The sequence below is a fragment of the Ictidomys tridecemlineatus genome, chromosome 2 (genome assembly GCF_052094955.1).
Source record: "Ictidomys tridecemlineatus isolate mIctTri1 chromosome 2, mIctTri1.hap1, whole genome shotgun sequence".
Classification (NCBI taxonomy): domain Eukaryota; kingdom Metazoa; phylum Chordata; class Mammalia; order Rodentia; family Sciuridae; genus Ictidomys; species Ictidomys tridecemlineatus.
In genome coordinates, this window is record NC_135478.1 from 131,956,026 (window position 1) to 131,971,768 (window position 15,743).

A 15,743-nucleotide genomic window follows, 5' to 3' on the forward strand; every position below is an offset into this window, starting at 1 on the left:
TTTTTCACCACTTGCTCTAAGGCAAGCAAGACCTTTCTGGGGAAAGGTGCATTTCCAAGTGGGGCTTGCGCAAGGCACATGTGGCTAGAAGGCACTCAGCCTGCAAATGACTCTACCTGCCTCCAGGATTAGCAAGTTGAGTCACCAATTTGAAACTAAGTAGTGTGTGTCCACTAGCAACTTTGCCTTCAGTTCTTTAAATTTCCTAATATAGAAAAGGAGAAGTTGGACTTATTGGTGTTGAGGTTCCTTATGGAATATTTCAGAATGACTTGCAAATAGAAAAACTACTTAATTAATCTTCTGGTTAATTAGAGTGACTACAGATAACTCACAGATCAACATATAAACCAAATAATTAAAATACAGATGCTCCTCCCAACAAGTTTCCAATAAACACATCACAAATTGAAAATACCATAAGTGAAAATGCATTTAATACACCTATCCTGATAAACATCCTAGCTTAGCCTAGCCTACCTTAAACGTGCTTAGAACATTCAAATCAGCCAAGCAAAGTGGCTCACACCTAAAATTCCAACTACACAGGAGGCTGAAGCAGGAGGATCTGCATTTCCTCTACTTAGATAGACACTGTCTCAAAAATAAAATTTTTAAAAGTCTGGGGATGTAGCTCAGGAGTAAATCATTAGCCTAACATGTGTGAGGCCCTGGATTCAGTCTTTACACATCAAAAACAGAACACTTGGGCTGGGGTTGTGACTCAGTGGTAGAGTGTTTGCCTCACATGTGTGAAGCATTGGGTTCAATTCTCAGCACCGCATATAAATAAATCAACTAAAAAAAAAAAAAAAACCCAGAACACTTAACTCAGCCTAGAATAGGTAAAATTATCTAACCCAAAACCTATTTTATATACTATAGGGACACAGCCACATCAATGTTTATAGCAGCACAATTCACAACAGCTAAACTGTGGAACCAACCTATATACCCTTCAGTAAATGAATGGATAAAGAAAATGTGGTATATATACCCAATGGAATATTACTCAGCAATAAAAGAGAATAAAATCATGGCATTCGCAAGTAAATGGATGCAGCTGAAGAATATAATGCTAAGTGAAGTTAGCCAATCCCAAAAAAACAAATGCTGAATGTTTTCTCCAATATAAGGAGGCTGATTCATAGTGGGGTTGGGAGGGTTGGACGAACTCTAGATAGGGAAAAGGAATGGGAGAAGAAGGGAGAGGGCACAGGGGTAGGAAAGATGGAGGAATGAGATGGACATTATTACCCTAAGTACATGTATGAGGATACAAATGGTGTGAATACACTTTATATACAACCAAAGATTTGAAAAATTGTGCTGTATATGTGTAATATGAATTGTAATGCATTCTGCTATCATATATAACAAATTAGAATTTTTAAAAAACCCTATTTTATAATAAAGTGGTGAACATCTCATCCTAGGCAAATAGTCCCACCGCTGACCTACATCTCCAGCTCCCTTCATCTAATTTTTAATAACTATCCTTTTCATTTTTAATTTTAAATTTCTAATTATATAAAACCATCACAAGGTTTCAAAGTAAAAATACATACAAATATGCACTCAGGCTGGGGTTGTGGCTCAGTGGTAAAGCGCTTGCCTAGCATGTATGAGGCGCTAGGTTCGATCCTCAGCACCACATAAAAATAAGTAAAATAAAGGTTTTATTTTTTTAAAAAAAGAATGTTTTTAAAAAATATGCATTCACAGATGTTTCTCTTCCATCCCTATTCCTTTTCTATACTCTCTCAATATTAACCATTTTAATTAGTATCACAGATATTTCTCTTCCATCCCTATTCCTTTTCTATACCCTCTCAATATTAACCATTTTAATTAGTATCTCTTTATCTTTTCATCATTTCCTTTTGGGCATATAAGTAAATATGTATATTACATATATATGTATTCAAGTTTTCTTTTTTATGCACAACACAGTCTAATAATAACACCGATATCAACATACAGAGATTTTCCTCATTCTTTTTCTATCTGCATAATACACAATTATATTATAATAATCAATTTCCATGGTTATGGAGGTTGAAAAGTCCCATCACCTGCCATTTGCAAGTTGGAGATCCAGGAAAGCTGGTAGTATAATTTAGTCTACACCCAAAAGCCTTAAGAAACCAGTTGTCTGGGCTGGAGTTGTGGCTCAGCGGTAGAGCACTTGCCTAGCACAGGCGAGGCCCTGGGTTTGATCCTCAGCACGACATATAAATAAATAAAATAAAGGTATTGTGCCCAGCTACAACTAAAAAATATTAAAAAAAAAAAAAAAGAAACCAGTTGTCATGCCCTCAGAGGCTATCACGTGTATGCCTTTTTTTTTTCCCATTCCTTCCTTCCTCACCTTTTTTTTTTTTTTTAATCTCCCCCTGCTGGGAGTTGAACCCAGGGCTTTGCACATGCTAGGCAACACTCTACCACTGAGCTATATCCCCAACCCAATGGCTGAACCTTCCCTTCCCTCCCACTTCCCTTTTCCCTTCCTTTCCTTCCTCTCACGTAATTTATTGAATACTATACTGAAAGTAAAAAACAGAATGGTTATATAGGTACAACTGTGCACCATTATAAAGTAAAAAACTCATTGAGTCAAACCACTGTAGTTAGGGACCATCAGTACAATTTAATTATACTAAATCAAAATGCTGGCTTTCAACAGTGTTTTACTTATAAAAACAGCAAGTTCACATGGTTCAACTTTATTAACTTGTAACAATAAAGTTTATTATTTCTTGGTTCCAAAAAGACTGGTTGCCTGGCAATATTACCCAAAGTTCTCTATAGGTTTAACGCAATGCCAATCAAAATCCCAACGGCATTTCTTGTAGAAATAGATAAAGTAATTATGAAATTCATATGGAAAAACAAAAGACCCAGAATAGCAAAAGCAATTCTAAGCAGGAAGTGTGAGTCAGGCGGTATAGTGATACCAGATTTTGAACTACACTACAGAGCAATAGTAACAAAAACAGCATGGTACTGGTACCAAAACAGGCGGGTGGACCAATGGTACAGAATAGAGGACACAGAGACCAATCCACAAAATTACAACTATCTTATATTTGATAAAGGGGCTAAAAGCATGCAATGGAGAAAGGATAGCATCTTCAACAAATGGTGATGGGAAAACTGGAAATCCATACGCAACAAAATGAAACTGAATCCCTTTCTCTCGCCATGCACAAAAGTTAACTCAAAATGGATCAAGGAGCTTGATATCAAATCAGAGACATGGCGTCCGATAGAAGAAAAAGTTGGCTCCAATCTACATATTGTTGGGTCAGGCTCCAAATTCCTTAATAGGACACCCATAGCACAAGAGTTAATAACTAGAATCAAAAAATGGGACTTACTCAAACTAAAAAGTTTTTTCTCAGCAAGAGAGGTAAATAAAATAAAAAAGAGAGGTAAATAGGGAGCCTACATCCTGGGAACAAATTTTTACTCCTCACACTTCAGATAGAGCCCTAATATCCAGAGTATACAAAGAACTCAAAAAATTAAACAATAAGAAAACAAATAACCCAATCAACAAATGGGCCAAAGACCTGAACAGACACTTCTCAGAGGAGGACATACAGTCAATCAACAAGTACATGAAAAAATGCTCACCATCTCTTGCAGTCAGAGAAATGCAAATCAAAACCACCCTAAGATACCATCTCACTCCAGTAAGATTGGCAGCCATTTTGAAGTCAAACAACAACAAGAGTTGGCGAGGATGTGGGGAAAAGGGTACTCTTATACATTGCTGGTGGGACTGCAAATTGATGCGGCCAATTTGGAAAGCTGTATGTAGATTCCTGGGAAAGCTGGGAATGGAACCACCATTTGACCCAGCTATTGCCCTTCTCGGACTATTCCCTGAAGACCTTAAAAGAGCATACTACAGGGATACTGCCACATCGATGTTCACAGCAGCACAATTCACAATAGCTAGACTGTGGAACCAACCCAGATGCCCTTCAATAGATGAATGGATAAAAATAAATGTGGCATTTATACACAATGGAGTATTACGCAGCACTAAAAAATGACAAAATCATGGAATTTGCAGGAAAATGAATGGCATTAGAGCAGATTATGCTAAGTGAAGCTAGCCAATCCCTAAAAAACAAATGCCAAATGTCTTCTTTGATATAAAGAGAGCAACTAAGAACAGAGCAGGGAGGAAGAGCAGGAGGAAAAGACTAACATTAAACAGAGACATGAGGTGGGAGGGAAAGGGAGAGAAAAGGGAAATTGCATGGAAATGGAAGGAGACCCTCATTGTTACACAAAATTACATATAAGTGGTTGTGAGAGGAATGAGGAAAAAACAAAGAGAGAAATGAATTGTAGTAGATGGGGTAGAGAGAGAAGATGGGAGGGGAAGGGAGGGGGGATAGTAGAGGATAGGAAAGGTAGCAGAATACAGCAGTCACTAATATGTCATCAGGTAAAAATGTGGATGTGTAACCGATGTGATTCTGCAATCTGTAATTGGGGTAAAAATGGGAGTTCATAACCCACTTGAATCTACTGTATGAAATATGATATGTCAAGAGGTTTGTAATGTTTTGAACAACCAATAAAAAAAAAAAAGACTGGTTGCCTCAGAATAATTCTGTTCTTCAGTTACTATCACATATCACATATGCCACAAATGTAGAAAGCAGTGTAAAATGGGAAAAATAGTCCTAAAGTGAGATTTGTAAGAATAGATACATGGTATTAACTCCCTGTCAGTTTACCTTTTTTTTTAATGCCATTATTTTATTTATTTATTTTTATGTGGTGCTGAGAATCGAACCCAGCACCTTGTACATGCTAGGCAAGCATTCTACCACTGAGCCACAACCCCAGCCCCATCATTTTTATCTTTTTAAAACCCAGAGTAGAGTCACAGGATCAGGTTCCTCCTTTCTAAAAGCTGCTTCTACAGAGTAGAACCAGGTGACCTGAACCCAGGCAAGAAAGGAAACACAGACACTACTAGGCCCAGTAATCCCACCCCACTGTGGCTACTACAGGGGGCCCCTCCCGGAGAAACAGATACAACTAAAAAGGAAATACATGCTGAGAGCATTCCTTCACTAATAGACATCATCCATCCTTCAGACACAAATGATTTCCATGATCATCATAAAAGAGAAAGGCCAAAGAGTGAATAGGGAGAGACAGGGCAGGGAAAGACATCTGAGAAGAATCCCCATCCATAAAACAAGAATAGGCCAGCTAAAAAAAGAAAGAACAAGTTATCTTAGAAATTACAAATATAATGGCAAAATTAAAAGTTAATTAGAATAATAAAATGGGTGTAACTAATTGGCTAACCCATTAGTGATGAATTTGAGAAAGAGTTCTAACTTTGAACCTTAATTAAGCAAAATGTTAGGACCCCAAAAGAATTCCTGGGGCTGGGGCTCAGCATTAGCACACTTGCCTGGCCTGTACTATAACTTTACCACAACAAATTATACTTAATTTTATTATATTCTAAATTCAATAAAAACATTGTGGAAATTTGTTGCCTTAAATCTAAGTACCTAACTTAATGACACTGATTTTGCCTCATGGCCCAAAAAGCCTAAAATATTTTCTCTCTGACTTTTTAAACAAGTTTTACCGATCCTATCCTAGAACATAAAGCAAAAATAAAAAAAAAAAATTGAAAGTATGAGAAAAAGTAAGGAACACAGAAGAGTTGAGTCAAGAGTAAGTCTAGCATTCATCTAGGGAGAAAACAAGAGCAAAGACAAAACAAGAATACAAATGTCAGAAGAAACAAATGAGGCACCATTCTGTGGACAGAAAAAGCCCAATAAGAGGTAGGTTAATGTAAAAGATAAATCCTAGATACTTAGACTAGTTCTCAGAAAATTATAGAACATCAAGATGCAGATGTAGCTCAGTGACAGAGCTCGTATCTGCAAAGCCCTAGGTTCAATCCCCAGCACACCAATGGAGAAAAAAGCCTACAGAATTAAGAGAACTTGGTGGTTGGGCTGGGGATGTGGCTCAAGCGGTAGCGCTCGCCTGGCATGCGTGCGGCCGGGTTCTATCCTCAGCACCACATACAAACAAGGATGTTGTGTCCACCAAAAACTAAAAAATAAATATTAAAAAAATTATCTCTCTCTTTAAAAAAGAGAGAGAGAGAACTTGGTGGTCGCAGTGGAGCTTGCCTATAATTCCAGCAGCTTGGGAGGCTGAGCCCTTAAGCAACTCAGTGAGACCCTGTCTCTAAATAAAAGGGCTGGGGATGTGGCTCAGTGGTTAAGTGCCCTAGGTTCAATCCTGGTATTTAAAAAAAAAAAAAAAAAAGAATTAAGAGATCTCAAAGTTTCCAGTAAGAAAAATGAAAAGATTACCTATAATGGAAGAACACTACAGCATTAGATGGGTCATGGTAGAAGGAAATGTGGTAATTCCCTTAAAATTCTGAGGGGAAATTACAGTTATATACTATTCAATTATTTCAATTAATGACAGACCATATATGGGAAAGTGGTCCCAGGAGATTATATAACCTAGTGACATTTAGCCATCTTAGTTTGTGTAAGTACAACACTCTATGATGGTCACACAATAAAATCACTTCACAACACATTGCTCAGAATAATTCCCATTGTTAAGTGATACATGACTTAAACTCAGAATTTTTTTTTTCCAGTACAGGGCATTGAACCCAGAGCCTCACACATGTCAAAAAAGCACCCTTGGGGCTGGGCCTGGGGCTCAGCAATAGCATACTTGCCTGGCCTGTGTGAGGCACTGGGTTTGATTCTCAGCACCATGTATGAATAAATAAAATAAAGGTCTATCAAAAACTACAAAAAATAAAAAAATAAAAAGCAGTCATTAATACTGAGCAACACCCCTAACTATAGAAATTTAACGTAAAGGTAATGTGTCATCCAAGTTGAATACAAAATAGTTATTTTCCTACCTGCAGTGCTTTGGGATCTTAACACCCTAAAAACTTTTAAAAAAATACACTATGGGCGGTGGGGGTGGTGGTGCTGGGGTTGTGGCTCAGCGGTAAAGCACTCACCTAGCACATGCGAGGCCCTGGGTTCAATCCTCAGCACCACATAAAATAAATAAATAAATAAATAAAAATAAAGATTAAAAAAATACACTATGGGCTGGGGTTGTGGCTAAGTGATAGAGCACTTGCCTAGTATGTGTGAGGCACTGGGTTCAATTCCCAGCACCACATACAAATATATGACTAAAATAAAAGTCCATCAATGTCTAAACAATTTTTAAAAAAATACACTAGAAGCCGGATGCTGTGGTGCACACCTGTAATCCCAGTCTTGGGAGGTTGAGACAGGAGGATCACAAATTCAAAGCCACCTTCAGCAATGGCGAGGCACTTAACAACTCAGTGAGACCCTGTCTCTAAATAAAATTCAAAATAGGGCTGGGGATGTGGCTCAGTGGTTGAGTGCCTCTGAATTCAATCCCCATTACCAAAAACACACACAAAAAAAAAAAAAAAAAAAAAAAGGAAGAGAGAAAAATTCACTAGATGGTATATTCCCAAAGAAAAAGGATATAAGAGACAAAAAAGGTACTTATTCCAACCCAGGAGGCAGAGAAAAGAAATCCCAGTGATAATGACAGTTGTATAACATGCCAATAAAAGAAAATCTTAAAGAAGATCCCATTATATAAACTACATGATTAAGAGCCCACAAGTTCTTTTATCTCTTTTGGAAAAAAAAAAAAAGCAATTTATTAGAAACTCTATGGGAAAAAGTTCGTTTTTAATTAAAAAAAAAAAATCACAATCCCCATGTGAAACATACAATGTGGCCCAATTCTGAACACCAGACAGCACAGACCAACACTCTCCAGTCCTCTACCCATATCTTTTTACCTACATGGTTGATTTCCAGCCCTACTAATGAGCCATGACCTACAGTTTAAAAAACTGCCCAAAGATGTGGCTTCAGCTGGTGCTCTTCAGTGACCTGCACAACCACTATGCATGATGACCAAAGGAGAAACCACCCTTCCTTCTTTTCTTTCCCTCCTCTACTGCTCTTCCTCCTCAGTTTCCTCCCCCTGCTCCTCAACCCTCAGCTCACCCATTCTGCAACCCAAGCTTGTAAAGACCTATGGAACAGAAAAAAAAGATGCCTAAGTGCACCGCATAAGCCTACATGACCCATTTCCCTCTGACACAGCACTTAGTGCTCTCAGTCTCATGGGCACTAAGAGCCCAAGACAGTGAGGAGATCCAAGAAGGCAGCAACAGCTCCCCCAAAAAATTCTTCAAGCAGTGGGTACTAAGCAAGCCTTTGTAACCAATGATACCCAAGTAAGGAGGTCATATATGTAGCTAGGAGCAATGGCACACACTTAATAAAATCCCAGCTACCCCTAGGTTGACACAGGAAGGTCAGAGGGTTCAAGTCCAGCCTGGGTAACCTAGTGAGACCCTGTCTCAAAATTAAAAAAAAAAAAAAAAAAAAGGTTGGGGATATAGCTCAGTTTTAGAGAACCCCTGGGTTCAATTCTCAGTACTATGCATACATACACACAAAAAGATCATATATGCAAACACATGAACACAATCTAAAAGGCTCTTAATAATACTTGTTTCTAGTGGGTAAGATTTTTTCATTGAATATATTTTGCTATTCTTCTGAGATATAGATGTATTCTTTTGTACAAAAAAATAATTTTAAGTCCACTTTGGAAAATATTCAAAAATTTTAGTAAAAACCATTTCACCCATCATGTTGGGAAACATTTAAAGGTTTGGTAATGTGCTACACAGGCAAAGATATGTGAAGGAAAAAAAAACACACACTCAATATAAATTGCTTTTAATAAAAATCAGGGGCCAGGGTTGTGATCAGTGGTAAAGCACTTACCTAGCATGTGTGAGGCACTGGGTTCTAGTCTCAGCACCACATAAAAATAAAGGTGTTGAAAAAAAAAACTCAGTCCTCTAATAGACAACAATTTGTTAATATCTCTATTGAAAACATACGCTTTCCCAACAATTACATTTTTGGGAATTAGCCTTATAGATACACTACACATACAGAAAAGTCTGGTAGAAAGTTAATTGTTTCATTATTTGTTAGAGCAAAATGACTACTTAAAAGTTCATAAAACAGCTGCAATTTAAATAAATTATAGTAATCCACAGATAAACGGGGCTGAGGCTGTAGCTCAGTGTCAGAGTGCTTGCCTAGCATGTGTGAGGCACTGGGTTCGATCCTCGGCATCAAATAAAAATAAATAAAAGTATTGTGTCCATTTACAACTTAAAAATAATTTTTAAAAAAAGAAAGCTCTCCCAAATATACCATCAAGAAAAATAACCAAAAGAGGTCCCTATTCCTATAATAGAGGAGTAGGCTGTATCAGAATAACCTTCTCACAGAGTGATATTACAGATCCTAGATGAAATATGGAAAACAACCTTCTGAAAGCACTGGAGATAAAATTAAAAAGAAAACTTGACCCTTGAAAGAAGAAAATATCCTTGAGCAAGACCCTTTACACTGTTTCACCTATGAAGGTGCTCCCTGGTCAAGAGGTTCAGGGAATTTTAAACAAACAAACAAAAGAGCTGCAATTTTATTGTCCTGAGGGATTAAGGGAGGATTGGAGACTGCTCAAAAAGCAAGAAATCTAGGAAAGGAGAGAACCACAGAAAGAGGAGATCCCAGTTTGAATATAAAGCTCCCCTCAAATCTTTGGCTAAACTCTGAACTGTTCAAATAGGGGTGGGATACCAAAGAGTCCAGAAAGAACATAAGAGCTTGGAGGCTGATAAAGCTAAGCAGAGATTTTAGCTGCCCCCACCAACAGGGTAGACAGAGTTGAGTTCGTATCCTGCCAAATCAGACAAACTTGATAAATACCTCAAACTATCCATCTCAAACTCCAAAAGAGTCACTGAACTAAAAAAGTACATCAAGGACTAAGATATTTATCCTAGGAAAAATATATCAACTATCAAAACTAATGTATTAAGCCAGGCATGGTAGTACACGCCTGTCATTCCAGCTATTTGGGAGGCTAAGGGAGGACTGCTAGTTCCAGGCCAGCCTGAGTAACACAGTAAGACCTTATCACAAAAATAAAAATAAAAAGTGGGGAGCAAAGAGTTTCCATGCTGGATTCCATCCCTAGCATCACTAAAAATAGGAGGAGGGAGTATGCTGGGGATATACCTCAGTGGTTAAGCACTGGCCTACTATACTCCAGGTCCTGGGTTCAATCCTCAGAACAACAACAAAAAAGCTGATGTAACAAAGCACTATAAAACCGTACCTCCAAACAACAAAACAGCCCACCACTAATTTAACTTCCTAGTAAACATTTCAACACTATTCAGAAGTCAGAATCCTTACAATCTATCATCCACAATGTCCAACACATTGTAAAAAAAAAATCACTACAGCTGGGCGTGGTGGTGCATGTCTGTAATCCCAGAGGCTCAGGAGGCCAAGGCAGAAGGATCACAGATTCATAGCCAGCCTCAGCAACTTTGCAAAGCTCTAAGCAAATTAGCGAAACCCTGTCTCAAAAAATAAGGGCTGGGGATATAGCTCAGTTGGTAGAGTGCTTGCCTTACATGCATAAGGCCCTGGGTTGGATCCCCAACACCACAAAAAATAAAAATAAAAAATAAGGGTTGGGGATGTGGCTCAGTAGTACCAAGCATCCTTGGGTTCAACCCCTGTGCCAGCCTCCTCCCACCCCCAAAAAAGCTGTTATATGAAGAAACACAAAATTTTGTCCAAAATTCAAGAGAAAAAAAAAATGAGTCAGCAAGAGATTCACAAATGTCCCAGATGCTGAAATTATGTGACAAGAACTTTAAAAATAATTTTGATAAATTTGTTAAAGAAACTATAGAAAGTCAGCATGAGGGCACTCACCTATAGTCCCAACTACTTGTGAGACTGAATAAAGGATTGCTTGAGACCAGGAGTTTGAGGGCAACCTAGACAACACAACAAGATTCCATCTCTGGGGTGAAAAAATGTCTATAAAAAAAGACAGAAGACACAAGGAATTTCAAGAGAGATGTGGAAACTTTAAAAACATACACACAGAAAGTGTGGTATTACAACAGGCGTACACACCTATAATCTTAACAACTTGGGAAGATGAGGCAGAAGGATCCCAAGTTCAAGGCCACCATGGGCAACACAGTAAGACCCTGTCTTAAAATAAAAAGAGACAGAGGTCTAGCTCAGAGGTATAACATTCCTGGTTCAATCCTCAGTACCACAAGAAAACACAAAAAGAAGAATTAAATATAAATCTAAGAATGGTAAATAAATTTGTCAAGTTTTGAATTCACAATTGAGATTGACTGATTACATATAACATAAAAAAGAACCAGTGAGCCAGGCACAATTGCAACACACCTGTAATCCCGGCAGCTTCAGAGGCTGAGGCAGGAGGATCACAAGTTCAAGGCTAAATTCAGCAATTTAGCAAGACCCTAAGAAACTTAGTGAGATCCTATCTCAAAATAAAACAAATTAAATAAATAAACAAGGGATGGAGATATAGCTCAATGGTAAACTGCCCCTTGGTTAAATTCCTAATACCCACTGACTCCCACCCCCCCCAAAAAAAAAGGAAAAGAAAGAACATGAAGACAGAGCAATGCATATAACCTAAAAGGAATTACACTGACAAAACACTTAAATAACCAGCAGAGGGATTTAGCTCAGTGAGAGTTGGCCTAGCAGGCGCAAGACCCTGGATTCCATCCCTAGCACTGCCAAAAAACAAAAACAAAAAGCCCATTAAATAACAAGCAGACCTTCAATAACAAGTGGAACCATGCTGAGCACAGTGGCACATGCCTGTAATCCCAGCAACTCAGAAGGCTGAGCCCTAAGCAATTTAACAAAACTCTTTCTCAAAATTTAAAAACTTTTAAAAAGATTTTTTTTTTTTTGGTACTTAGGATTGAACTCAGGGGACTCAACCAAACTAAGCCACAGCCCCAGCCATATTGGGAGGCTTGGTGTACTATGCAACTTTTATTTACATAAAATACTTGATATACCATAAAATATTTCAGCCAGGCACAGTGGTACATGCTGTAATCCCAGTGGCTCAGAAGGCTGAGGCAGGAAGATCACAAGTGCAAAGCCAGCCTAGAACAACTCAGTGAGAATTCAACTCAGTGAGAACCCTGTCCCTGAATAAAATACAAAAAAGGCTGGGGATAGTGGTTGAGTGTCCTTGGGTTCAATCTCCAGTACCAAATATATATATTTCAAAAGTCAATCATTTAAATAAAAATAACAATGTACTGTTGGATTTATAATGTTTTCGGAAGTAAAATAAATGTCAGAAATTTCACAAAGAACAGAAGAGAGTATAAACAGAATGATACTAATTATAGGTTCTTTCATTGTACAAGAAAGAAAAGACATAACGTTTAATTTATGGCATTCTATGATTTTATGCATGAATATTCTAAACCCTAAAAGAGATACACCTAAAAAGCCAATACCAACGATGCTGGTCACAGTGTTGCACATGTTATCCTATCTCCTTTGAGGGCTGAGGCATGAGGATGGTAAGTTCAAAGCCAGCTAGGGCAACTTAACAAGACTGTCTCAAAATAAAAAAGGGCCAAGGGTGTAGCTAACTGGTAGAGTGTCACTGAGTTAAATCCCCAGTACCACCAAAAAAAAAAAAAAAAAGAGAGAGAGAGAGAGAGAAAAGAAAGAATAAAACAGTAACACCACAGGCTTAGGCCGACTAGTTTGCTCACTTTTAGAATTCAACTATTATTTACACCTTCCTGGGTTACAAGATTATACCACCTTAAGCTGCAAACCAAAGCCAAATTCCAACTTCCTACTGTGCTTATTAAACAGGATTATTTTCATTGCACAAATCCAATGCCTGCCATCAAACGCCCTAATTCTTAGTACAATCCAAGCAGAAAACTGTTACCAACCAAGCACACTTGGGAGGAAAAAAGAAAAAGTGTCACATTTTTGGCTCACTGCTAGGAAAAAGTTTCCTGCTTATACCCCCCAAAAAGTAATTTAAATTTAAATTAAAAAGAAAAAAGAAAAATCTGTGCTGGGGGTATAGCTCAGTGGTAGAGCATTTGCCTAGCATGCATGAGATCCTCAACACCAAAAAAAAACAGTATAACCAAATATCTATTGGTTCAACTGACAAATCCAAATGCATACTCCCTGCATTTGCATTATCATTTGAAGAAATGCTATTGCTCTCAATCTGAGGGATAAGAAAGTCAAGCAGTAGAAAGTACACTGACATAGATCCACCTTCATGACAATGATGTGGTGTCTGTGCAGAAGGCACAGCTGGGCCCACTCCTCCACCACAGATCCCTGAAGACAAAGCCTGTCCTTCACAGTGCCTAGACCCAAAATGCCCTAGGAGCTTTCCTGACCACAAAGAGTAAGCTGCAATTTATGGTCCACATGGAATGTGGTATGGCCTTATCTAGGGCAACAACCCAGATCTAGTTCTCCAAACCTGCCCAGGACATTCCTATTTACAAAGTGATCTCAAGAGTTTGCCTCAAAACTTTCTAGGATTGGGTGTGGTGGTACACACCTGTAATCCCAGATACTCAAGAGGCTGAGGCAGGAAGATCAAAAGTTCAAGACCAGCCTCAGCAACTTAGCAAGACCTTGCCTCAAAATAAAACTTTTTATAAAAAGCAAATTTAGAAAATGTTGCTCAGTGGTAAAGTGCCCCTGGATTCAATCCCCAGTACCAAAAACAACAACAATAAACAATAAAACCTGCTAGAGCTGTCAGGATGAAGTACCACAAACCCAGGACTTTAGTCACAGAGTCACAGAAACTTATTCTCACAGGCCTAAAGACTAGAATCCCAAGATCAAGCTATAGGCATAGGTGGTTTCTCTTGAAGCCTCTCTTTGGCTTGCAGATGGCATCTTCTATGTCCTCACACAATTGTCCTCCTGTGTATGTATATGTATTGATTACCACTTCTTAAAATGATACCAGTCAGATTGGATCAGGGCCCATTCTCATGACCTCATTTAAATGTAAGCACATCTTTAAAGATAAGTCCCCCTCTCCAAATACAGTTATCTCCTGAGGTCCTGGAGGTTGAAGCTTTAGCCCATACAGGCAGAGAGCAGGGATGAGGAGAAAGTGTACATAAAACAGACTATACACACATCCACACTATTACTAGTTGGGCATGGGGACTTCATTTGTACTGGAAGTTTTCATAACAAAAAAAGTTTTCCTTGCTGGGCATGGTGACACACACTTGTAATCCCGGGGCTCGGGAGGCTGAGGTAGGACCATCACAAGTTCAAAGCCAGCCTCAGCAAGATCCTGTCTCTAAATAAAAATAAAAAATGGGATTTGGCTCAGTGGTTAAGCATCCTGGGGCTCAATCCCTGGTACCAAAAAAAGTTTTCCTGATCACTTATATCAAAGTCTGCTTCTTCCATTTGTTCTTGGCTCAGCTTCATGCTCTGAAGCGGCAGGCTGGTCCCATGCATGTTGGTTTCCCCAGTGTCTCTACCTGGCACCAACACTCATCTGATAGGTAAAAGAGTGAATAGGTGGATGCCAGACACCTCCAGTGGCAACAAGTGCACATGGACCCAACACCAAAACTCCCCCAATCTCAGTACTTAAAGGCTGTCTCCACCCCTTCTTTGCTTCTGAACTTCATTCCCTGGTCCCCATCTGGAACTGGCTGATGCTTATTCCATGTCTTTCCTAAAACACTGTAGCATCTGTTCTCTCATGATCTCTAATTTTAGGACTAAGTGGCTAGCCTTTCAAAGTGCAATGTTACTAACCTTCTTCTCACAATACTAAGTGTGCCATAGGTACTCAAGTAAATAAAGATGACTAAAATGCTGACAGATTTATGAGATTTAATCTTAGCTGTTTAATCATACTGTCAAGTGACAAAGAGGGGGCACTGCTGACAAAAATGCAGTTACCATAAGCTGGGTGCAGTGGCGCATACCCGTAATCCCAGCAGTTCGGGATGCTGAAAAGTAAATTCAGGGGCTAACTGTGTAGCTCAGTTGTATAGCACTTGTCTAGTACATGGAAGGGTTCAATGCCCAGCACTGGGCGGGAGGAGGAGTGGTCGTCAAGTTCAGGCTGAGGGAGTAGCTCAGCAGTAGAGTATGTACTTAGCATGTGTGAGGTCCTGTGTTCCATCTCCAGCACCAAAATCAAAAGATGAGTGAGTTCAGGCTGAGGGAGTAGCTAAGCAGTAGAGTAATTACTTAGCATGAACAAGGTCCTGGGTTCTATCCCCCAGACCAAAAAAAAAAAAGTGACTCAGTAGTTAAGCACCCCTGGGTTCAATCCCTGGTACCAAACAAATCAACAAAAGGAAGGTCCTCACCAAATATCAACCCCTTGCTCTTAGACCTACCTCCCAGACTCTAGAACTGTCAGAAATCTATTCTTTATGAAATTACCCAGTACCAATATTGTTATAGAAACCCAAAACAGACTAAGACACAAAGCATGTAGCTATTCCCTCTTTTTAAATTCTGGTTTAAATGAAGCAAATTCAAAAAGTAATTATTACCTCATCTATAAAATCCTTGGGCTGGGGATATGGCTCAAGCAGTAGTGCGCTTGCCTGGCATGCACGGGGCGCTGGGTTCGATCTTCAGCACCACATAAAAAAATAAAATAAAGATGTTGTATCCACCAAAAACTAAAAAATA

General features: G+C 38.8%; 1 protein-coding gene across 16 annotated transcripts in view; it reads right to left on the reverse strand.

The window, feature by feature from the left end:
• The window catches only part of Ccm2 (CCM2 scaffold protein), a 73,567-nt gene that overhangs the window by 43,236 nt on the left and 14,588 nt on the right, over positions 1–15,743 (reverse strand). For 7 of the 16 annotated variants that reach the window (XM_078039783.1, XM_078039784.1, XM_078039781.1 and 4 more), the window contains one exon: positions 15,602–15,683. The exons of the other annotated variants lie outside the window; for them this stretch is intronic. In XM_078039783.1, coding sequence (XP_077895909.1) covers positions 15,602–15,683 — 82 coding nt within the window. The remainder of the gene's footprint in view (positions 1–15,601; positions 15,684–15,743) is intronic. 16 annotated transcript variants of the gene reach the window in all.